The following is a 25,048-nucleotide window of genomic DNA, read 5'->3' on the forward strand; positions in this document are numbered from 1 at the left end:
CAACTATGTGTAGGTTTGTGCATCATCATCATCATCATGCACATTTAGCTTTACAGTAAATGCCCACTATTTTTAAGAGGGTATTTTCCTCTTTTTTCTCCAACCCATAACTGCTGATTTACCTTCATTTATTATATATTGTGATAAAGGTGGGCAATGCCGCTGATTCTCTCTTTTAATCTTGTTGTATAATGGCTGGTATTCTGATACCAGGACTTATACCAAACACATCTTCTAATCTCTTAATTAAAAGCAAGTCTTGCTACACAAATCTCTGCAGTGATTCTAACTCAACTATCATAGATTTTTTACAAGGATCAGCTCTCAAAAGGAAACACTGTATGCATCAACACTTAAGTAGGGGTCCGCCCACCCAGTTGCTGGTGCTTTAATAGGTCATGCAGGATAAAAGTACAAACGTAAAGCTAACGCAGAGTGAGCTGTCTGAGAATGAGTTGACTGCTGATATGCAAAGAGCTGCTTTTCGGAGGGGATTTTTAGGCCCATTACCCAGAATCAAAGCAACATTCTCATTAGTGACTTCCTTGAAAGGTGTGATCTTGTCTTTGTGGGAGGAAACGCTCTCTCAACAGTGGGTGCATCAACTCTTTCTCCAAAACACGTCCCGTGTATGTGGTGCTTTTGTAAATTAGGCACCTTCACGTGCAAGCTATTTTTTGAAGCAAGATGTAACACGTTTGCTGTTAAGCAGCTCCACGAAGGTGACGGAAGTGACAGCCACAGTTGTAGCTTCTTCAAACACATAAAGAAAACAGACAAAAAAACAGAACAACAGGCTTTTGTTGGACAAATTCACAATTTTAGAAATTCTTATTTTATTCATATCTTAAATTAAAAACCTTTGAATTTCATTCGATTACTCCAAAGGCACAATCATTCTTGTGGTTCAGAAGATTCATAAAACACTGCCACTCTTTTTTTTATCTTCTTTTTTTTTTTTAATAAGAAACAGAAATGAGCTTAAAAGGGAAATTTTTCTGTTTTGAAAATGGCTATTGTACTGAAAGCCTTCTTCAGAAGATTGTGTGATATGTCTTTTCTGTCTTTGTACCACTAGATTCTGAGGGAGAGAGGAGAGAGTACATGCTGGTTTACGTTTGTTGATAACACCAGGGCAGCCAATATTCGCGTCAGAGTCTCGCAAAATGTACAGTCTAATAAATAGTGTTAAACACGTAGCGAAGGAAACAGAATTGATGTGACATACTTTAGGATCCCTCAGTCAAAGGGAGACAGGTATAGAATTACAGTGACACACTGTTTCAATACAACACAGGAAAAGGATCAAATACATGTGTTCCAACACAGGTATAATGAGTGAGTCAGCCTGCTTAGGAAAGATGGGGGCAAATGGGTCAAAAAGACAGATTGAAAAGATTTGAAAACGTACTGCTGCACAAAAGTCAGAGACAACCCTAGCAGTTTCCAGTCAAAACAGCTGATAAAATATGCATTAGTCATTTTTTCTTGAGATATTTATGAGATTAGATATAAGATTCCACTTGCATAAGAAAGGGAAAAGTTAAAAAACAAGTGAAAAACAGGAGTTTCCAAAATAGGAGTTAAATTTACTAAGACACAAATGGAACTCCTAATAATCATGTAAGCCCTGGTGGACCACCATCAGATGAACAGTATTTAAAGCTTTCATCCTTGTGAGAGAGGGAGCAGAGAAAATCAAGCTCCGCTCTTGCTTCACATTTGAAAAAATCCACAGGTGTTTCTGTCCATCTTTCCACTGTGTGAAGACAACTCAACACGAGTCTGAAAAGATGTGTAGCTGGACCAAAAAGATGAAATTCTGCATCATCAACTAAAGAAGCTACTAGTGGTCTCAGTATAATAGACTGACCACCCCAGAGACCTCAACATCACTGAATGTGCTTGGGATTACTTGGCTTGTGAGAAGCACAAATAACAACCAACTTCAGACTGAACTTTGGAGGTGTGGATTTCATTGAAAAACTGAAAGCAAGTCTCATAAAAAGATTGAAAGCTTTAATAAAAGGCAAAAGGAGAAACATTAAATATGGAGAAATTAGAAATCATATTCAGTTGTTAAGGCTTCTTTGTACTTTTCTGTGAAATATCGTTTCTGCTTTTTTTCTGATGCTGAAAAATGACTGGAAATTAAATAAACAAAGGGCGGTCTCTGACTTTTGCACAGTACTGTATATCCACAGGTCACTCCTTGTTAACTCTGCGAAACGACATGTCAATATTAATGTGAGTTTTGCACCCTCCCTCTCTCTGGGTGTAGGAGACTGTGTAGGCAGTTTTGGTAAAGAGAGAGTGTAGGTCAGAATCAGATATACGACAAGCCATTAAATGTAATCAAATCAGAGATGAGAGAATTAAAGTGACACAATGATGGGGAAAAACAAAAAACATCCCTATCTTTATAGTTGAACTGCATCTACTCAGCACTGACAAGGATGTAGCACACAGTAGTGTTCAATGAAGGCAACAAAAACAAAAGAGATATGGATGCCTTTGAAAATATCCACCAACATAAACAACTATCAACACTTCTTGAGAACCACAAACACACACATATATACAGACATACGCACACACACACAAACACAAAAAAAGCACGCACGTTCACACTGGTAAAATCAGCGCGGCAGTAAGGCCCCGGTGCACCCACAAACACACAGACAACACACAGCGGGGCTGCCGCCAACATTACGTCACATACATACGCACACGCGCACTTACAGCCAATCTCCCACATGTGCCTGTTTTGCCCTCGTAGGCCGCAGGAGTTTGAATGACGTCCACAGAACCTCATGTGGCCACTTTGTGCCTGATGCTGTGTCCAGAGAATCTTCAGGCTTCGTTTCTAGTCCCATGCTGTTTTTGTTGTTGTCTTTGACACAGCACCGTGTGCCGGCGTTGGGAAATAAAGACAAAGCCTCTCCATTGCGTTCACACGTCGTTGGGCTCACTGACACACCCACACACATTCTATTTGTTGTGTGCGTTTGTGAGGTGTGTCTGTGTTCAGTACGGTCCAGGATTCCACTGCATTTCTATAGGCCTCTGAAGTCATTCTGTAGTCGGCGTCTTGCCCACATTAGGAGCTCCAGATTTTCTCTATGAGAAAAGTGAATGCCCTATTTAAAAATAATCACCACAGGTGCGCCCTGTAGTGTACAACATTCCAAATCTGATACGTATACATTTTACCCTCCGAGTGTCACTGGATCCTCTCAATAATTCCACATGCATGCTATGAGCAAGTTAACGCTTGTGCGCACTGAAATGACATCAATGAAAGCAAGTCTACTACTAAACTTCAACACTATTATATACCAACACCAGCTACCCAAACTGTAGCCTACTACTGCTGAAACAACTTAACTACTTGGTTCGACAAAGCTTGCTGGTTTGTGTGAGGTATTTTGTTGAGGTGACATCTGATGATGTCAGTGCAGCACTCAGCACTGTTAGCATTATTCATATTTTGGCACCTTAATGGGGTATTCTGCTGATTTTTCTGAAGTTTTGGATTATTAAATACTTTATCTATGAATTGATTCATTCAGAATGGTTTGATATGAAATGCCCCATTCTATACAAACTTACAGAACTGTTCACAATTATAGTGGTAATAGGTAGCAGACATCTGAAGAGCCTCTAAAAGCTCCCTCATGAAAAATGATTACACTAAGTACTCTTCCTGATGCCTGAGACAAGGTTTTGTGCTTAAAACCTACTTTTTAAAATCCACTCATGGTAGCATGATTCATGCAAGGCAAAATAGCACCACAAAGGAATTTACCACTATTTTTTACGATTATCAACATTATGTATGTGTGAATATGTATATACACACACACACACACTTCTGTGTATATAGATGTGTGTAGGCTAACTGCTCTTTTTGAATAGTAATTAAAATGGTAGTACTGTAGACATTGTGATGCCTGGTTCCTATCACTATCACTATAAAAGAAACCTGAGGCTATGACCAAAATAGATCTCTCTTTGCATTTTAGTGCATTATTGAGTATGTTGCCAATTTTTCTGCCTAAAATGGAATTCCAGAGCAATTTTGAGCGCACTGTTTAATCTTACAATGCACTTGTAATTTCCACCAAACAAACTGCATAAAGGGCATTGTGAGTCTTGTGTTACTAAGCAACGGACAGAGGAATATTAGCTAACCTTAATGGCCAATTTGGCCTCGGAAGCAACTTATGTTAGTTTGTTTATGCAACTAGACAGCAGCAATGCAGGCTGAAGACGACACAGTGTCTGAATTTTTTATTACTGTATTTTAACACTAGTTAACTACACAGCTCTCCCATATGTAGTGCAATACTAATGCGGGAGTAGGGGCCCATTTCTGTCACAGCCTGAGAAAGTTAGTTTCTCTCTGTACAGCAAAGTGTATCAGCTTTGGGACACTGTTGTTTACAACAGGGTGCAAAACGCAAGGTTTTGTCAAAAGCACCATTCATTTTTCACGCATAGAAATCCAGTTTAGACCCAGAGCTCCCAATATGGGCACGACACTGACTACAGAAAGACGAAAATTTAGAGGTCTGTTGGATCCTATAGGTCTCTCCTATGCCCTGCATGGCCATATTAACCTGTGCCAGTGATTATGTTGTAAATGTGTCCTGCCGTATGTGCCTCTGTTACAGTGTGTGTGTTTGTGTGAGGGAGCAAGTGTTTGCGTGACAAGAGTGGGCTTGTGTGGGCTGCAGCATATTTTCCACTGTGTGTACATACTGAATGTCAGTGTGGTGTGTGAGTGTGTGTAGTTAGGGGTGTGTGTGTGGTTGAGTGTGTGTGAGTGCATGTGTGTAAGTGCATGTGTTTTCAGTTCTCTGTGTTGCCCGTGCTGAACAGTACTCTCTGGTCGGTTCTGGCCAGCTTGGCCGGAGGTTCCAGAGACTCCTCCCCCAGAGCAGCTCCATCAGGAGGCAGCGCCAACTCCTGACACTCATCATCACTCTCTTCTTCCTCCTCCTCTTCCTCTTCTGAAACACACAAGCAAAGGAGGAACACAAGTTAACAGCACAGATGGGACACAGCTGTTTAGCATTTAGAGGCACAGTCTGGCAACAAGAAAGCACATGAATAGAAACATAAGCCAAACAGCAGTCACGTATTATTACTACTTTGATAAAACAAAACAATAATAAGTGCTTACTGATCTGCTATGCATTCTGAATGCGCTTAAAAGTATCGCACGTCATCCAACAATAAAGAAAACCTTGTGCATCTTTTATACAGTCATAGAAAACACAGTAGCACTCAGAAAGCTAAAATTTTTATATTTAGTTTTCCACATTTTAGAATAACAGTGAATACATAGGTTATGAAGAGTCCAGGAAAATAATTAAACAAATCTCTGTTCTATTTTATATTTCTGTTGAAATCAGCCTGTCTTTGCCTTGATCCAGCTTTACACACTCTTGATCATCCTTTTAAGCAGCTTCATGAGGAGCCACCTAAGATTTTCCAGCTGGATTGGTGATGCGTATATGCTAAGATGCCTTGTTGTGCTGAAAAGGGTATTTAAAAATAACATGTATCTTAATATTGTTTTTCATTTTCATGGTTTTGTATCATTTGAATACATTAGCTGTCCTATATATTGTATGAACATTTTAAAATGCTCCAAAACGGACCAATAGAAATGCTCCAAAATGACTAGGAATAAAATCTCTTCACAACAGCACTTTTGCCTTTTCCTTTTACTAGTTTTGGAGATACATGTTTTTGGGATAGCAGCTATTTAAAATTATAGTGCCTATATCCCACATTTCCTGTCTTTTTTCTCCTCCGAGGTCCACTTATGACATGGGTGCTAAAAACCTCTCCCAACTTCTCTTTATTACATTGAATTAAACAGGCTGTTTTTGCTGCTGTGCTTTTAAGACTGATATATGTAAATTAGCTCTGTTCTGATTCTCATTCAAAAAGCAGTCACGAATGAAACAACCCTTATGGTGGTGGGCAGAGCTAAAATGCTGGAGGCTGAATAGTTGTATATGTGTAAATGTGTTGGTTTCCGTGACATCACAAAAAAATAAATAAATTAAAATTTGGCTGTTTTTGCAGCTTAGTTTCGTAGACTGTGGAGTGAACTGTACTTCTTGGAAGTTGCATACAATGTTTAAATTCTACACAACACTTATTTCAAAGAAGTAAAAAAAATGTTTTCCCATGATATGAGTATTTTAAAATCTTTGTTTTGGGAACACAGGCATCAACTTCAGTATTTGTATTTATATTAGACATTTAAAAAACATCAGTTTAGATCCAAATTTCTTAAAGATGAGAAATGCATATTTAGTTTTGTACCTAAGCTTGCTAAAAACACTATTAGCAGCCATTTTCAAACGTTTTTGCAGTGTAAATTATATTTTTTGCCACATTTTTAACCCTTTTAAAATCCCAGGCATATGACATCCTCAGTCTTATTATATAGTAACTACATGGACTACAATGAAAACTATATCAGATCCAGGCTATTTAAGGGGTTAAATGTAAAAATCCTGCAAAGCTGAAATTAAAATAATAAATAAATAAAAATCTCCAACTTTTTGTTTAAAACCTGTGCTTGTGGGCAGTTTACTCACGTTCATATAAAAAGGGCTTGAAACTTCCTACAAACCACTGTACCTGTTAAGCCAGTGGTGCTCTCATTACTACAGCACACTTTCACATGTTAAGTTCACACTAAAGCAGAGTGTGATGAGGTACTAGCACATTAAACCAAACTGTGAAGTTTCCTTTACTGACGTAAAAAGCAGGTCCTGTTTTAGCCTCTACTGCAGGTGTTTTGGCCTCTACTTCAGGAAATCCAACTTTTGAACTTCAGTAGTTGGTTTAGTATGTCTGAATGTTAGCTGAAAAGTGTCTGCCACCATGAAATGTTCACTAGTTGCTGGGAGATATTAAAGGGGAATTCCACTGTTTTGTTTTAACCATAGTTTGGATATAAAATTCTGGCCTAAAATGTATTTTTTTGTTCCTTTATGGTAGGGGGGTAAAGGCAGGACACTGTAGATCAAAATATTCCCCAAAGAATTTTTCAGTATTAGTATTATTGCTGTTTTACAATTATCAACATTACATACTGTTGTACGCAAAAGTCTGGACACCCCCAGTCAATTTACATGTTTTGAAAATACGTTAACATGTCAGGAAAAACATAAACATGGCATTTTAAAGCATCATTTCTAAGTGCCATGGGGGGCACAGCATATTAAATGTGCCATAATTTTTGCACAGGACACATTTACCATTTAATCCAATATTTTAAATTCAGCCAATAAACAGTAATTGTGTTCATTAAAATGTGCAAAAGTTTTTTTTTATAAAGGAAGTGTAACTTATTTTCACTTAGGTTCACTAGTTGTTTTGGATAGCATATATTTGCATTGTAGACACTGACCCCTGGTTCCTATCACCACCACTGTGAAGAAATCTGAATCAAAATCTAAAATTTCTCTACAACGGAACATTTCACAATATGCTACTCTGAATGACTTTGTTTACATCTCAACAAATGAATTATGCTGAAATTTTAAAAGAAATTGACGGAATTCCCCTTTTACATCAGTGATACATGTGTTGAGTATATGAAAGAGAGAAGAAGGAGGACCATATACCTTTATCTGGATCCAGTGTATTCAGACTGCGACCAAGGCTTGCGAACTAAGAATGAAAAGAAGAACTAAAAGTTCATCACCTGTAAAAAGCATACTATAACAACTTTCTTTATTATGTGGCTCTTGCTGTTCCTCAGTTACAGTGAACAATATGACCAAGTGAGATTTCTCATTTCATGCATTGTGTGTATGTACCTCGCCCATTACAGCGATCGGAGTTTCTCCTTTGGCCTGAGCCACTCTGTGTTCTATAAGGTAATACATGTACTCATCATACAGCAGACGGATCAGGTGAAACGACCCGAAACTTGCTGCACTGCGCAGTGTGAGATCTCGGATCACCATAGAGCTGCAAGGACAGAGAGAGGAAAACAGAGTTTTAGTTATGATATTGCAATGGTTATACTAAAGCCTACCAGTTGTCCATTTTTTCTTACGGACTCTAAGTTTATTCCATTTCAATTGGTGATTCCATGAATAGGGTGTCATTTAGCCCTTGTAACTCTTTAAATTAGCCTTAATTTCAACACTGAATCTTAAGAAAACATGCATTTAACATTTAAAAAAAAATTTGTTAACCCATCTTAGGAGTAATATTTTAGTTTTTACAGCGTCTCTTTGCTGATGGCTTTAATAAGTAGCAAAGTTGAAAGTAACAGTTTTTTAGCATAAAATTAGCAAATGCATGAAATGTGTTTAACTAGCATCCATGTTGATACATTGCTTTGTCTGTAATTTGGGTAAAAGGCACATTCAACATTCAAAGTGACCTTTGCAATATTGTTGGAAATAAATTTAAAAAAATACTTCTTTCTGTGATCTTCAGGAAATTTTGTTCATGCAAATTCCTGTGGAAAATGTGACTTGGAATTTTCCAGATACACCATTGCAGTAAATATGTTACGATCACAAGGGTGAGTGCAAGTTCAGGGACACAAAAATTTATATTTTTCATAACTTATACTAATTCATGTCAAGTGATGCTCAGGGTTTTGCCTAGGGTCCTTACTTCCAGGGAGGAGTGCTACAGCATCCAAAGACATTTTATATAATTGTATGCTTCCAACTTTGTGACAGCAGTTTGGGGAAGGTCCTTTTCCGTTCCAGCATGACTGTGCCCCTGTGCACAAAGTGATGTCCATAGACACATGGTTTGATGGTGTGAAGGAACTCCAGTGGCCTGACCTGATGAATTGGGACATCAATTACAAGCCAGGCCTTCTCGTCCAACGTCAGTGTCTGACCTCACAAATTGACCTCTGACCTCACTCTATTGACAAAATCTTGTAGAAAGCCTTCCCAGAAGTATAGAGGCTTGTATAGCTGTTGAGGGAGAGGAGGCAACTCCATATTAATGTCCATGTTTTTTTAAAAAATGAATGGCCACGTGTCCACATACTACATATAGTGTATGGTCAGAAGTATCGGGCTGAGACAGACAAAAAGCAGTAAATGGGATTCTTTATTTGTCTTAAATATGCACATATGTTGTTGTGAAGAACACTTTATGTTTAAAATGTCTTTTACTTTTACTTGCACGCTAGTTTTATCTGTGGGTCACAAATGCCACCCTAATCATAAAATCGTTCTTATGTCTCTAACTTTGTAACCTATGCTAAGGCAGTTCAAATGTGGCATTATTTCTTAATCCAACAAAACACCCTAATTTGAGCTGAAAGGTGACAGGTGATGACGAATGAGACATTGTTCTTTTGGTTTTAACATACTGATGCCCATGAAAGTCAGAACCCTTTCTCTGTGGTTTCAATGTTCACCTGTAGAAGCTCCACTTGAGCAGAAAGAGTTTGGCAGCCTTGGGGAAGGCTGAACTGGCCTGGTAGGGCTTTAGAACCTGTGACACCACACCGTCCAGCCAAGCTGCCCACTGCTCCAGTGAGTTCTGCTGCTGGAGAGTCAGCTTAAAGTCCTGTTCCAAGCGTTGCACCACCCGATCCTCACATCTGCACACCCAAGAAGCCTGCTCCTGAGGAGAGACAGAGAAAGTAATGCTTACACATCGTGTCAGTAGGGCACAACCAATACACCATCTGGCTGATAATATCTGCGAAAATGAATGACAAATTGAGTTCTGCCAATTTGTCAGAAATCTTGCCAAAACAACACTTGCCTGCTGATAAACCACTGATAGTTCTTCATGATTTCCCTACCCTGACAATCAACTGATGTATAACTGCCCTGTTTTGTATTTTTGTAGTTTGGACCATTAGTTCAGAGAGTGTATGTTTGTAGAAGGGGAGAATGCTCAGAGAACTTGGGCTGGAGATTTAGGCGGCTCCTGCTTTAAACTAGAAGACTTCACTTCCTCTTGTAGTGCTGAGAAATCAGGGAAGAGACGGGAAGTAGGTCTGTGCAGTACTGTTTTTTTTTTCAGTTCCGCTCCTGCAGAAAACCAGAATCATTTCTTCCGCTCCTGCCTGCAATCGAAACAATTTGTCCCACTCCCACCCACGCAATTCCACACACATCCAATATCTGACACAGCCATTTATTCACAGTAAACAAAGGAAGAGTTAATTAAACCACAGAGTGGTTATGTTTGGTGTTTTGCTGGGCAGCTGTGGCCATCAGACTTAAGGCTCCTCCATCTCTCTAACACCAGATTCACAGCAGGGAGAAAGTTACACAGATATCCCCTTTTCCAGACAGATAAATGGTCACATCAGTCACTCTGCTCAACAAAAATATAAAGTGCATTGTATATTTCTTTGTCTTCAACAGCATTCAGTTTCAAGCCTGATAGACCAACCTGGAAATCTGTCTGCAGCACGGAATGTGTACGTTTTCATATGGTATTCTGGTTCATTTCTATTGATTTTTATGGCTTATTTCAGTGTAATTTTAAAATTGCGTGACGTGCAAATTACACTGAAATAATTACATCCCGATTCTATTCTCTAAACACCCTGTGCTTCAGTCTGGCATCTGGAACCCTGCTGCTTCGTATGCACAGCCTGTTTGAAATCACTGACCAGTTAACATGGGTGCTGAACTGAAAAGCAAGACTTTCTGTGTCGCCCACGCCACACAGAAGCAGTATGAGTGAATTGGGCCTTTATTCATTAAATTGTAGAATTTTGTTTCATGTGTGCTTCTACCCACTCCCACCAGAAGGGGTCTGATTTCCCGTCCGCTCCTATGAGCAACACTGAAAAGTAGCCCCACGATGCAAGATATTGTACGTGGTCCCACAGGAATCCATAGTAGTGCAAACTTCTAATGGGAAACAGCTTTCTGTTATTATGCACCAAAGTTATACAACTCTGTGCCCATTAAAGGGCCTGTATAATGGAAAATTGAGTTTTCTATTTCTTTTGAACAGCCTAATTTAATATGTTAACACTATGTTGCCCAGTCAATATAGTCCATCTGGAAACTGGAAACTAAGCTGCGAAACCAGCACGATTTCAGTTAGTTGTTTCTGTGATGTCATGAAAACCGGTACATTTTCACACTTTTCAGCCTACAACACTTTAGCTCTGCTTAAGGAGTGTTCCAGCCTGAACAACTTTCCGAATGAGGCATAAAACAGAGAAGCTAGTCAGTACAAAGATTAGTTACATATATCAGTCTTAAAGGCATAGCAACAAAACAGACTGTTTAATTCTAAGGTGTAAACAGAGGTCAGAAAATGGTCATTTAAAAACTGATTAGGATTGTTTTTGGTAATTAAATCCACACAAATGTTAAGATAAGAATGTTAAATGGACTTAAGGGAGAAAATAATACAAGAATAATTTAGGATATGGGCCCATTAATTTTCATCAGGAAACTACCCTTACTATTAAAAAGCATTATTAAAAATGATGCGTGAAAATGAATATTTAAAAGTGTCTTAAAACATTTGTATTTATTTTAGCATTTTATTATTTGTTTTATGTTTGTATATTATATAATATACATATTGTAAAGCACTTTCAGCTGTCTTGTATGATTATTATTATTACATTTATCACCTTCTATTAACACTATGCAGGCTAAATTTGAAAACAAAATATCATCTTGATTAACACGTAAAATGTATCTAAAATGTACCCCCTAAACTTGTAGCATAACACAAAAAATCATTCTATGGAGAGAACTGACAACAATAAAGAACAAAAAACAATAAAAAGAGGTAATTAAGTTGTTTGGAAAGCACTGACCCTCTTTCTCAGTTTTTGTAGTTTGAGAATAAAATGCGAACTGAGAACAGATGATCATACCTGACAATCCACAGCTGAACAAAATCACTGTTTACCTAAAACTACTGGAGTGTGTTTAATTATTGGATGTATTTAATTATATTAGCCAGTGTTATTGGTTACTGGAATTTATAGCTTATTGAAATAGTGTTGGTTTCAGTCACAAAATGTTTATATTAGTCAGGTCCAAATTGTCAGATCAGAAGAAGAGAAAGCATGAGAAAGAACCCCTCAAAAAAAAAACCCAGAAATATTTTGGGACAACACCCGCAGTGGCTTTTTAGCACTTGAGACTGTAGAGTCATCACTCTGTTAGAGACAAACTTCTTGTCGGTCATCATGCTTTCAGATGACACCATGTAAATGAATGTTTCAGTCCCTCTCAGCTTTGACAAACCAGAGGTCACGTCTACACACCCACACAGACATGAAAGTCATGAAATGTTATCTATAGATCTGACTGTGTTAATAGAGACTTTTTTTTAGTCTCTCTCATTTTTCACTTCTCAGCTCTGGCAAACCCCAATACATGCCTTTTTTTCTCTTTTAGCATAATGCTACTTTAAAAGCGACTTTGAGTGGGTGTTGTATACAGTACCGTCTATTTACTTTATGGTCAAATCTATAAAACACCCCAAAAAAAACATGTTCAACAGAAATTTACACAGAAGCATCAGTAACAAAATATAGTATCATGTTGTTCAGTATTTAGTGTTTCAGCATGTAGTGCTTTCAGTTTTTACAGATATAAAGTTCAGTCTTAATAGTTGGTTGTATTTTCTGTTGTTGGTTGTATTTGCGTCTCAAGATCCAAGTAATCCTTGGATCCTCTTGAGTAGCCAGTCCATTTCTCTGAGAACACCAGCAGCTTCTTTGTTTGATTAACTAGTTTTAACTGTTCAAATCATTTTTTTTGTTTCATTTTCTACGTAATGGCTTCTTGACAGCTACACATCCTTTCAATGTGTTGAATTATCATCTCACATTGGAAGGATGGACAAAAGCATCTGTGGACAAAAGCATCTTTTTGCAGATCTGAAGTAAGAGCAGAGCTTCTCTCTCACAGACAAAAGCTTTAAGTACTGTTTATCTGATCTTGACAATTTTGGTGGTCTACCAGTGTCATATTCTGTATAACTCATTTTTTTTAACTCCGGGTTGTTAGGTTTGTTTTTAACTTCTGCAAATGGATTTACTTATATGTAACCTCTTCAGAAATATCTCTTGAATAATGTATAACCTGATGTCCATTTTGACTGAAAATTAAATAAATGAAAGATGCTCTCTGACTTTTGCACAGTACTGTAAATAAAACATAATTCTTTTTGTTAGTAGACACTAGACATAGCACTTTTTTCTGATACCAATATAGAAACCTTCAGTACTTCTTGATACCCATACTGATCTAAAATAAAAAGAATCTAAAAGTAGACTGTCATGCTCAAACTACTCAAACACTTTACTCCACAGGAAGGAATACACAGCTAACATCACATCACACAATGTAATAGTGTAATATTTCAGGACAGATTTAAGTGGTGTATATATAGAGCTGTGATATAAGGAATGGCATGTGGAGTGTCTCTCACTCTCACACATAGAGACATGCTCAGGCAGACCTGCACATTAGCGAAGTCCACTCGGTTGAGGTCACTGAGCATCTGGGTGATCTGTGCGGTGTTCTGCAGCACTGCGCGGGCAGCCTGAGCTAGATGGTTTAAAGATGTGTACCTGCGCAGGGTCTGCGCAAAGGCGTTCGCACACGTCACCTAGACATAAACAGAAGAGTCTAATGTCAGTACAGTTCAGCACAGCTGCCTGAGCTTGAACAAGGAGGTGAAGGGACAATATCATTGCCTGCAACAGTCAGAATATACATGAAATCCTAGCGTTCCAGATGTTAATGACATGCATTCATTTTATACAGCTGTGCCTTAGCTCACATCAGTAAGGCTTAAATTGAAGTGTGAAATGTCAACTGTCAGAAGTTTAGGGACAACTAACTTTTCAAAATGAACACAAAAAGCTTGTTTTTTTCTTAACATATTGAATGTACAGTGTGAGTCAAAAGTCACAGGAGAGGTTTTATTTTATTTTATTTTTTATTTTATTATCGACTTTTATCTCTGGGTTATTATCTGACTTTCATCTCAAACAAATTGTGTTTGCTGAGAAAATCCGCAACAAATACCACCTTCAGCACCGCATCGTGGAGGCTTGTGACAGCATAAAAAATAAGATAAAATAAAACGGTGTCCTGTGACTTTTGACTCACCCTGCATGTTGTCTGATAAGGGGGTGGGGGCAGCATCTGGACAGAATATATTATATGCAGCAGTGTATTCTTAAACTAGATGAACAAAGTGCACTAATAATTTAGTTCTTAGTCTAATCTGCATGCTGCTTTGAATATTTAAGCAACATAGCTCAATAATGATATATGTGCTGATAATTAATAAGAAAAAGGAAAAATTATTTATAACTGTTGTGGCAACAAATGATCATAGCATTTATTACAAGTTGAGAACAGTTTCATTTTTAATGTATTTATTGAATTTGTAAGTGTTTGACAGATGTTTTATGACACATTTGCAGGTATGTCTTTTAACCATGAAAGCCAGAAAAAGGAGGTGCAAAAAGAGGACAAAGTGTCCCCATATGGGGAGTGTATTCATCTGTCAACAATACATACACAGATGAGCCAAAACATTACAACTACCTTCCTAATAAGCTGTTGGTCCTCTGTGTGCTACCAAAACAGCTCTGCCCTGCTGAGGCATGGACTCCTTAGGACCTCTGAAGGTGCTAGGTGCTATCAGACACTAAAACGTCCTTCAAGTCCTGTACGTTATGAAGTGGAGCTGCTGCAGATTAGACTTCTTATTCCAGCACATTCCAGATTACTCAATCTGATTAAGATCTGGTGAATCTGGGAGCAGATCAACACCATGAAATCATCATGTTCTTCAAACCCTTCCTGAACAATGAGAGCAGTGTGGCAGGGTGCATTATCCTGCTGAAAGAAGCCATTGCCATTGGAGACACCATGATGTCTAGGTAGGAGTCAGATTTTAAATTGACATCTGAATGAATGCCTGCACTTAGGGTTTCCCAGCAGAACATTGCCCAGGGCCTCATACTCCCTCCAATGGATTGCTTTCTTCCCAAAGTGCATCCTGTTTCCATCACTGGAACTCATCATTACTCCAATGTCCATTTACATGGACTTCAGCCACAGTAGCCTTTCTGTCGGTTAGGGTTAGGGTTAGGGTCAGATCAGATGGGATAATCTTCATTGCTCTTGCACATGATGACCTTTGGGCACTCAACATGCTATTGCTAGTTCACTGTTGCTCCTCAGACCACTGTCAGCTGGTACTGACACCTAGTGCTGCAGCAGAAGTATCCCACAAACCTTTCCTTTTTTGAAGATGCTCCAACCCTGTCGTCTGGTCATAATGATTTCGCCCTTGAAATTCACTCAGGTTTTCATGCCTGCCCATTTTCCCACATCCCAGAAGTCGACTGCAAGAACCAACTGTTGCTTACCATCTAATATATCCCAGACCTCGACATGTGCCGTTGTTATGAGATAATCTAGGTTATTCGAGTCATCTATGAGCAGTCATTATATTTTGGCTCATCAGTGTTTATTACTGTACAAACAACATGCCTCTGCAAGTCATCGTCTGGGACATCGACTTATTGCTAACAGAACTGAACGTTAAGAAAGGGCCTCATTCACCAATATCTTCCCAAGTTTTTTCTTAAATTTGTTCTTCAGAAAAGTCTTAAGGACTTCTTCTTCCAAAACATTGGCAAACGTTAGAATATTTGTGAGTAAGCGGGTTTTAAGAAATAATTCCTTTTTAAGAATGTTGGTGAATGAGGCCATTTATTATTTCTATAATCCAGGCTGTAAATGTTCAGCTGTTCTGACCTTGATGCGGACCATCTCCTCAGGAATGTTCATCATGGCGTTAGTGAGCCAGCTTTCCAGACTCTTGGCAAAGTTACGGATGGCTTGAGTTAAGGCACCTTCATGGAAAGAATGGAACGATTTGTCAAGTGGTATGTGTGGAACCGTACAGCATCAATAGCATTTCACATCACTTCTTTTAGTGCAGTTTGGTGATTTTTTTGCTCAAACACACCTGATTCAACCCATATTTAGGAGGTTTAAGAGGTGCATTTAATCAGAGTAATTACAAAACTGTGCTGAAGTCTGACCTTCCATGACCAGAAATAGACACCACTGCTCTACAGCCTGGTATGTAGTTGTGTAATGTAGTGGCATGTTGTAAGAGCAGCTCTAACACAGTGGTTTCAGTGACTTTTCTCATAGGCTGCCTTGGGGAAAGGTGTTTTCAGCAGTGTTGAGAGATAACTTACTGGGTATGGGTCTCAGTACGTCTGGTATGAGGATCTCCACCAGGCCCTGGTACAGCGTGTTGTCGCAGTCCCGGCTCCAGCGGAGCACTGGGTCATATTTACACAGCATCACCAGGCATGACTTGGGCAGCCGTTTCTCTGACTCGTCATGACTGAAACACCAAATAACAGAAATATTTGCACAAATTTCCCTTCAAAATCTACACAATCATTAACCTCACAATCTCATATTGTTTCTCCTAAACCTTCTGAGAGTGGACTGTGTAGAATGAGCTTATCTACAAGACAGTGGTTGACTGATAACTGCTTAATACTTAGATTTGTGTGCTTTTTAACTACATTATCTACAATACTGGACACCTCTGTGGTATGTTGGTCAATGACAAATAAGGCTTTAAGATCTAAAACTAAAGGATACGATGTGTTGTTTTGTAACTGCAAAATTCCATGCAATGTATTGATTTGAGATGGCTAGTATTTGTAAAATCAGGTCACTGGATCCTCTGAAATATGAGGCCATTTCGCAGTCAAAATATGGATAATGCTACATACATTCTACAAGTAAGCTAATGATCCTGTATGCTGGAATTATGTCACATTAAAAGACAATCTACTACTAAACTTCAACACTTATACACCAACACCACATACTCAAACTGCAGACTACTACTGCTAAAGCAACGTAACTACACTTGACAAAGCTTGCTGGTTAGTTGGTGCATTTTGGTGAGGCTACCACTATTTTAATGTCAGTTTGGTGCAGTGTTAACTTGTATGTAGCAACAGTCATATTTCAGAACTTTAATGACCTTTCATAAAAAGCATGTCAGGATAAAAGTCCTTTCTTTGCGGATGTGATGTAAGACATTTAAGGAAATCAGAATTTACAAACAAGTTTTTTAATGAGTTGGATACTTTTAAAGCTACCTTTTCAACATATTACAAATTTCAGTTTCACACATGAAGCTGTGCCAGAATATGTGGTGAAATATGAAAAGACAATATGTTGAATGCTTATAACATGATAGAAATGTGGTAATAAAAGAAAATCAGTAAACTTTATAGTAGCGATGCTTGTAGGTTAATCAATCTGTTAACAGAAACCTGAACCTGCATGAAAAAAACGCTTTAGTCACAAGATTGTATTTATAGACTATGCAGGATCAACATGATTTGCATATCATTGCATTCTATTTTTATTTACATTTTCCACAGCATCACAACTTTTTTGGAAGTGATGTTGCAGAGTAATGTGATATATGTGATGTGTTTCTTGAATTATTTAATAGGAAACAGAACAAAAATGCATGTCATGTAATTGACTCATATAAATAAGTTAATCACATGACAAGTTGAAATGCTTGAACATATATCTATGTGAGTGTGTGTGTGTGAGTAAAGAGCAGCCTACTCACACAGCTAGCGTGGCTGTGTCTCCAGCCTGGCTCTCGCTAAATCTCCAGAAGGTTTTCCACAGAGTCTCCACCAGTGTGAACTGCAGGTTCACCATCACGTCCAGGATGGCCTGGAGGAGCACAGAGCAACCCACTAATACACAGCGTTCTTACATTTCAAGCCAAAACAGTCAAATTCATTCAGGAAATTAGGACCCTAGGGATAATGGTTGTGAAGACTACAGCTGAGCAGCAAATGGTTGGTGTTCTCCCTGGCCCATCAAGATACTGGGCCTGCCAGGAAGGCAGACGGATAGAAAGACAAGAGTCCGGGATTACCTCGCAGTGCTCTCTGTAGAGCAGTTGAAAACTCTTAATGTGCTCCAGCTCGATACCTTCTGGCAAAGGTTTCCCCTGCAAGTCGATATCAGGGAACTCTGGGAGGGCACGAGATGCATCTGTACAAAGAGCAATAGAAGCCATTAATCAAAAAACTCGGCTTGGGATTTCCTTAACTTCAGTTTGTCTGTCTGAGTTTGTCCCTCACTGTTGTCTTGCATTTTGCTCAGCCAATGAACACTTGCCTGACCTGTAGTGGTTTGGGCTTGCAATTTACAAAGTTATTCACCTGTCAACCTTCCTAACCCCCTGATCATCAGTCTAATAATAAATTTTGACAGTCCTTGTCAATTAAACTGGCAGCCTTGCACGCTACATTCAGTGCTCAAGCCTTAACCCAGAAAAATGTATATGCCGGTGTGTTCTTGGCCAAACAAATCAGCATAGACTTTTCAGTTATAGAAAATAATTGCAATTTAAATCAGAGTTACAATATTGCCCAGAAAAATTTCAATTAGATATTTTCTTCAAACTGTTCAGTCCTAGTTCACATACCATGAATGATGATATACAATCTTTAAACACTGTTAGCATGGAACTTTATGACTAACCCAACTGTTCAAGTGCAAATTACTAATGGTTAGCTTGGAAATTCATATAAGCCTCAACCAAACCCACCACAACTATGCCTGGTGGGTGCTTGTACAGCCTTGTGTACTTACCCAGAAACTGCTGGTACTGCTGCACCTGAGCACTGATATCAGAAAGACCTGATCCCTGTTGCTGCTGTTGCTGTCCCGTTCCTGATGACATTCCATTAGTCATTCCTTCCATTTTATGGACTGGCTTCAACCTAATGTATATGAGCAGTGACAATTTTAGTTCAGGAAAGCAGTGATTGAGAAAATGAATAACATGGAAAAAAGAGAAAAAAGATTAAAACAAAGAGACAGAATACCTCTGTTTTTGTGAGAATGGCTGCTGTCTCATGGCCAGGTGTTGCTGGTCCTCCATCAGCCGGAGAAGAGAGGAGCTGGCTTTGATCCTCAGCCCATAGTAGTGGTATTTAGAGTTCCCTCTGTAATGATCAGGCATGGAAGCATCTTAATTACACCAGCTCTATAAGTTTTTTTTTCTTTTAATTCAGTGCATAGCAAGAAAAGCAGGTACAGTCAATGTTACTGGACAGTCTCTTGGGCATATGCACGTCTTATTACAACTACAACCACGATCTTCACTAAACTATAACCATGATCTTCACTAAACTACAACCACGATCTTCACTAAACTACAACCACGATCTTCACTAAACTACAACCACGATCTTCACTAAACTATAACCAAGATCTTCACTACGCTACAACCACAATCTTCACTAAACTACAACCACGATCTTCACTAAACTACAACCACGATCTTCACTAAACTACAACCACGATCTTCATTACACTACAACCACGATCTTCACTACACTACAACCATGATCTTCACTAAACTACAACCTCGATCTTCACTAAACTACAACCATGATCTTCACTAAACTACAACCACGATCTTCACTAAACTACAACCACGATCTTCACTAAACTACAACCTCGATCTTCACTAAACTACAACCACGATCTTCACTACACAACCACGATCTTCACTACACTACAACCACGATCTTCATTACACTACAACCACGATCTTCACTAAACTACAACCACGATCTTCACTACACTACAACCACAATCTTCACTACACTACAACCACGATCTTCACTACACTACAACCTCGATCTTCACTGCACTACAACCACGATCTTCACTACACTACAAACACGATCTTCACTAAACTACAACCTCGAACTTCACTAAACTACAACCACGATCTTCACTACACTACAACCATGATCTTCACTACACTACAACCACGATCTTCACTGAACTACAACCACGATCTTCACTGCACTACAACCACGATCTTCACTACACTACAACCACGATCTTCACTAAACTACAACCTCGAACTTCACTAAACTACAACCACGATCTTCACTACACTACAACCATGATCTTCACTAAACTACAACCACGATCTTCACTACACTACAACCATGATCTTCACTAAACTACAACCTCGATCTTCACTAAACTACAACCACGATCTTCACTACACAACCACGATCTTCACTACACTACAACCACGATCTTCATTACACTACAACCACGATCTTCACTAAACTACAACCACGATCTTCACTACACTACAACCACAATCTTCACTACACTACAACCACGATCTTCACTACACTACAACCTCGATCTTCACTGCACTACAACCACGATCTTCACTACACTACAACCACAATCTTCACTACACTACAACCACGATCTTCACTAAACTACAACCACGATCTTCACTACACTACAACCACAATCTTCACTACACTACAACCACGATCTTCACTACACTACAACCTCGATCTTCACTGCACTACAACCACGATCTTCACTACACTACAACCACGATCTTCACTAAACTACAACCTCGAACTTCACTAAACTACAACCACGATCTTCACTACACTACAACCATGATCTTCACTACACTACAACCTCGATCTTCACTGAACTACAACCACGAGCTTCACTACACTACAACCACGATCTTCACTAAACTACAACCATGATCTTCACAAAACTACAACCTCGATCTTCACTAAACTACAACCATGATCTTCACTACACAACCACGATCTTCACTACACTACAACCACGATCTTCATTACACTACAACCACGATCTTCACTACACTACAACCACAATCTTCACTACACTACAACCACGATCTTCACTAAACTACAACCACGATCTTCACTACACTACAACCACAATCTTCACTACACTACAACCACAATCTTCACTACACTACAACCACGATCTTCACTACACTACAACCTCGATCTTCACTGCACTACAACCACGATCTTCACTACACTACAACCACGATCTTCACTAAACTACAACCTCGAACTTCACTAAACTACAACCACGATCTTCACTACACTACAACCATGATCTTCACTACACTACAACCTCGATCTTCACTGAACTACAACCACGATCTTCACTACACTACAACCACGATCTTCACTAAACTACAACCATGATCTTCACAAAACTACAACCTCGATCTTCACTGAACTACAACCATGATCTTCACTACACAACCACGATCTTCACTACACTACAACCACGATCTTCATTACACTACAACCACGATCTTCACTAAACTACAACCACGATCTTCACTACACTACAACCACGATCTTCACTACACTACAACCATGATCTTCACTAAACTACAACCTCGATCTTCACTAAACTACAACCATGATCTTCACTAAACTACAACCACGATCTTCACTAAACTACAACCTCGATCTTCACTAAACTACAACCACGATCTTCACTACACAACCACGATCTTCACTACACTACAACCACGATCTTCATTACACTACAACCACGATCTTCACTAAACTACAACCACGATCTTCACTACACTACAACCACAATCTTCACTACACTACAACCACGATCTTCACTACACTACAACCTCGATCTTCACTGCACTACAACCACGATCTTCACTACACTACAACCACAATCTTCACTACACTACAACCACGATCTTCACTAAACTACAACCACGATCTTCACTACACTACAACCACAATCTTCACTACACTACAACCACGATCTTCACTACACTACAACCTCGATCTTCACTAAACTACAACCACGATCTTCACTACACAACCACGATCTTCACTACACTACAACCACGATCTTCATTACACTACAACCACGATCTTCACTAAACTACAACCACGATCTTCACTACACTACAACCACGATCTTCACTACACAACCACGATCTTCACTACACTACAACCACGATCTTCATTACACTACAACCACGATCTTCACTAAACTACAACCACGATCTTCACTACACTACAACCACAATCTTCACTACACTACAACCACGATCTTCACTACACTACAACCTCGATCTTCACTAAACTACAACCACGATCTTCACTACACTACAACCACGATCTTCACTACACTACAACCTCGATCTTCACTGAACTACAACCACGATCTTCACTACACTACAACCATAATCTTCACTACACTACAACCACGATCTTCACTAAACTACAACCACGATCTTCACTCCACTACAACCACGATCTTCACTACACTACAACCACGATCTTCATTACGCTACAACCATGATCTTCACTACACTACAACCACGATCTTCACTACACTACAACCACGATCTTCATTACACTTCAACCACGATCTTCACTACGCTACAACCATGATCTTCACTAAACTACAACCACGATCTTCACTAAACTACAACCTCGATCTTCACTACACTACAACCATGATCTTCACTAAACTACAACGTCGATCTTCACTAAACTACAACCACGATCTTCACTACACTACAACCACGATCTACACTACACTACAACCATGATCTTCACTACACTACAACCACGATCTTCACTACACTACAACCACGATCTTCACTAAACTACAACCACAATCTTCACTACACTACAACCATGATCTTCACTAAACTACAACCACGATCTTCACTACACTACAACCATGATCTTCACTAAACTACAATCTTCACTAAACTACAATCTTGATCTTCACTACACTACTACCACGATCTTCACTACACTACAACCAAGATCTTCACTAAACTACTACCACAATCTTCACTAAACTACAACTACGATCTTCACTAAACTACCACCACAATCTTCACTACACTACAACCACAATCTTCACTAAACTACAACCACAATCTCCACTACACTACAACCACAATCTTCACTACACTACAACCACGATCTTCACTACACTACAACCACGATCTTCACTAAACTACAACCTCGAACTTCACTAAACTACAACCACGATCTTCACTACACTACAACCACGATCTTCACTACACTACAACCACGATCTTCACTAAACTACAACCACAATCTTCACTACACTACAACCACGATCTTCACTAAACTACAACCTTGATCTTCACTACACTACTACCACGATCTTCACTACACTACAACCAAGATCTTCACTGAAATACTACCACAATCTTCACTAAACTACAACTACAATCTTCACTAAACTACAACCACAATCTTCACTACACTACAACCACAATCTTCACTAAACTACAAACACAATCTCCACTACACTACAACCACGATCTTCACTACACTACAACCACGATCTTCACTAAACTACAACCACAATCTTCACTACACTACAACCACGATCTTCACTAAACTACAACCATGATCTTCACTACACTACAACCACAATCTTCACTACACTACAACCAAGATCTTCACTAAACTACTACCACAATCTTCACTAAACTACAACTACAATCTTCACTAAACTACAACCACAATCTTCACTACACTACAACCACAATCTTCACTAAACTACAACCACAATCTCCACTACACTACAACCACGATCTTCACTAAACTACGATCTTCACTAAACTACAACCTCGATCTTCACTAATCAACAACCGCAATCTTCACTAAACTACAACCACAATCTTCACTAAACTATGATCTTCACTAAACTACAACCTCGATCTTCACTACACTACAACCACAATCTTCACTACACTACAACCACGATCTTCACTACAACCACAATCTTCACTACACTACAACCAAGATCTTCACTAAACTACAACCACAATCTTTACTACACTACAACCACGATCTTCACTAAACTATAACCACGATCTTCACTACACTACTACCACGATCTTCACTACACTACAACCAAGATCTTCACTAAACTACTACCACAATCTTCACTAAACTATTACCACAATCTTCACTAAACTACAACTACGATCTTCACTAAACGACAACCACAATCTTCACTACACTACAACCACAATCTTCACTAAACTACAACAACAATCTCCACTACACTACAACCATGATCTTCACTAAACTACGATCTTCACTAAACTACAACCTCAATCTTCACTACTCAACAACCACAATCTTCACTAAACTACAACCACAATCTTCACTAAACTATGATCTTCACTAAACTACAACCTCGATCTTCACTACACTACAACCACAATCTTCACTATACTACAACCACGATTTTCACTAAACTACAACCACAATCTTCACTATACTACAACCACAATCTTCACTAAACTACAACCATAATCTCCACTACACTGCAACCACGATTTTCACTACACTACAACCACAATCTTCACTACACTACAACCACAATCTTCACTAAACTACAACCACAATCTTCACTACACTACAACCACGATCTTCACTATACTAGAAACCATGATTTTCACTAAACTACAACCACGATCTTCACTAAACTACAACCACAATCTTCACTAAACTACGATCTTCACTAAAATACAACCTCAATCTTCACTAAGCTACAACTACGATCTTCTGAGATCACTACAACCACGATCTTCACTACACTACAACCACGATCTTCACTACACTACAACCACGATCTTCACTACGGTACAACCATGATCGTTACTACTCTACAACCTCGATCTTCACTAAACTACAACCACGGTCTTCACTAGACTACAAGCACGATTTTCACTAAACTACAACCACGATCTTCACTAAACTACAACCACAATCTTCACTAAAGTACGATCTTCACTAAACTACAACCTCGATGTTCACTACACTACAATCTTCACTGCACTACAACCATGATCTTCACTAAACTACAACCTCGATCTTCACTACACTACAACCACGATCTTCACTACACTACAACCACGATCTTCACTATACTACAACCACGATCTTCACTAAACTACAACTACGATCTTCACTAAACTACCATCTTCACTAAACTACAAATACCATCTTCACTACACTACAACCACAATCTTCACTAAACTACAACCATGATCTTCACTAAACTACAACCTC

The 25,048-nt window shown here is 38.9% G+C and overlaps 1 protein-coding gene across 5 annotated transcripts in view; it reads right to left on the reverse strand.

Annotated features, from left to right (window-relative positions):
• Positions 1-798: 798 nt before the first annotated feature.
• Positions 799-25,048, reverse strand: part of rfx1a (regulatory factor X, 1a (influences HLA class II expression)) — a 38,961-nt gene continuing 14,711 nt past the window's right edge. For 4 of the 5 annotated variants that reach the window (XM_017705899.2, XM_017705900.2, XM_037544717.1 and 1 more), the window contains exons 8-18: positions 18,944-19,063; positions 18,708-18,838; positions 17,986-18,104; positions 17,668-17,777; positions 16,253-16,404; positions 15,801-15,898; positions 13,480-13,629; positions 9,434-9,642; positions 7,854-8,007; positions 7,659-7,704; positions 4,855-5,015 (exon numbers count right to left, since the gene is read on the reverse strand). In XM_017705899.2, coding sequence (XP_017561388.1) covers positions 4,855-5,015; positions 7,659-7,704; positions 7,854-8,007; positions 9,434-9,642; positions 13,480-13,629; positions 15,801-15,898; positions 16,253-16,404; positions 17,668-17,777; positions 17,986-18,104; positions 18,708-18,838; positions 18,944-19,063 — 1,450 coding nt within the window. Of the gene's footprint in view, positions 5,016-7,658; positions 7,705-7,853; positions 8,008-9,433; positions 9,643-13,479; positions 13,630-15,800; positions 15,899-16,252; positions 16,405-17,667; positions 17,778-17,985; positions 18,105-18,707; positions 18,839-18,943; positions 19,064-25,048 lie in introns of all 5 variants that reach the window. The other variant, XM_017705898.2, reaches the window with a different exon arrangement.

The sequence above is a fragment of the Pygocentrus nattereri genome, chromosome 14 (assembly GCF_015220715.1).
Source record: "Pygocentrus nattereri isolate fPygNat1 chromosome 14, fPygNat1.pri, whole genome shotgun sequence".
NCBI lineage: Eukaryota > Metazoa > Chordata > Actinopteri > Characiformes > Serrasalmidae > Pygocentrus > Pygocentrus nattereri.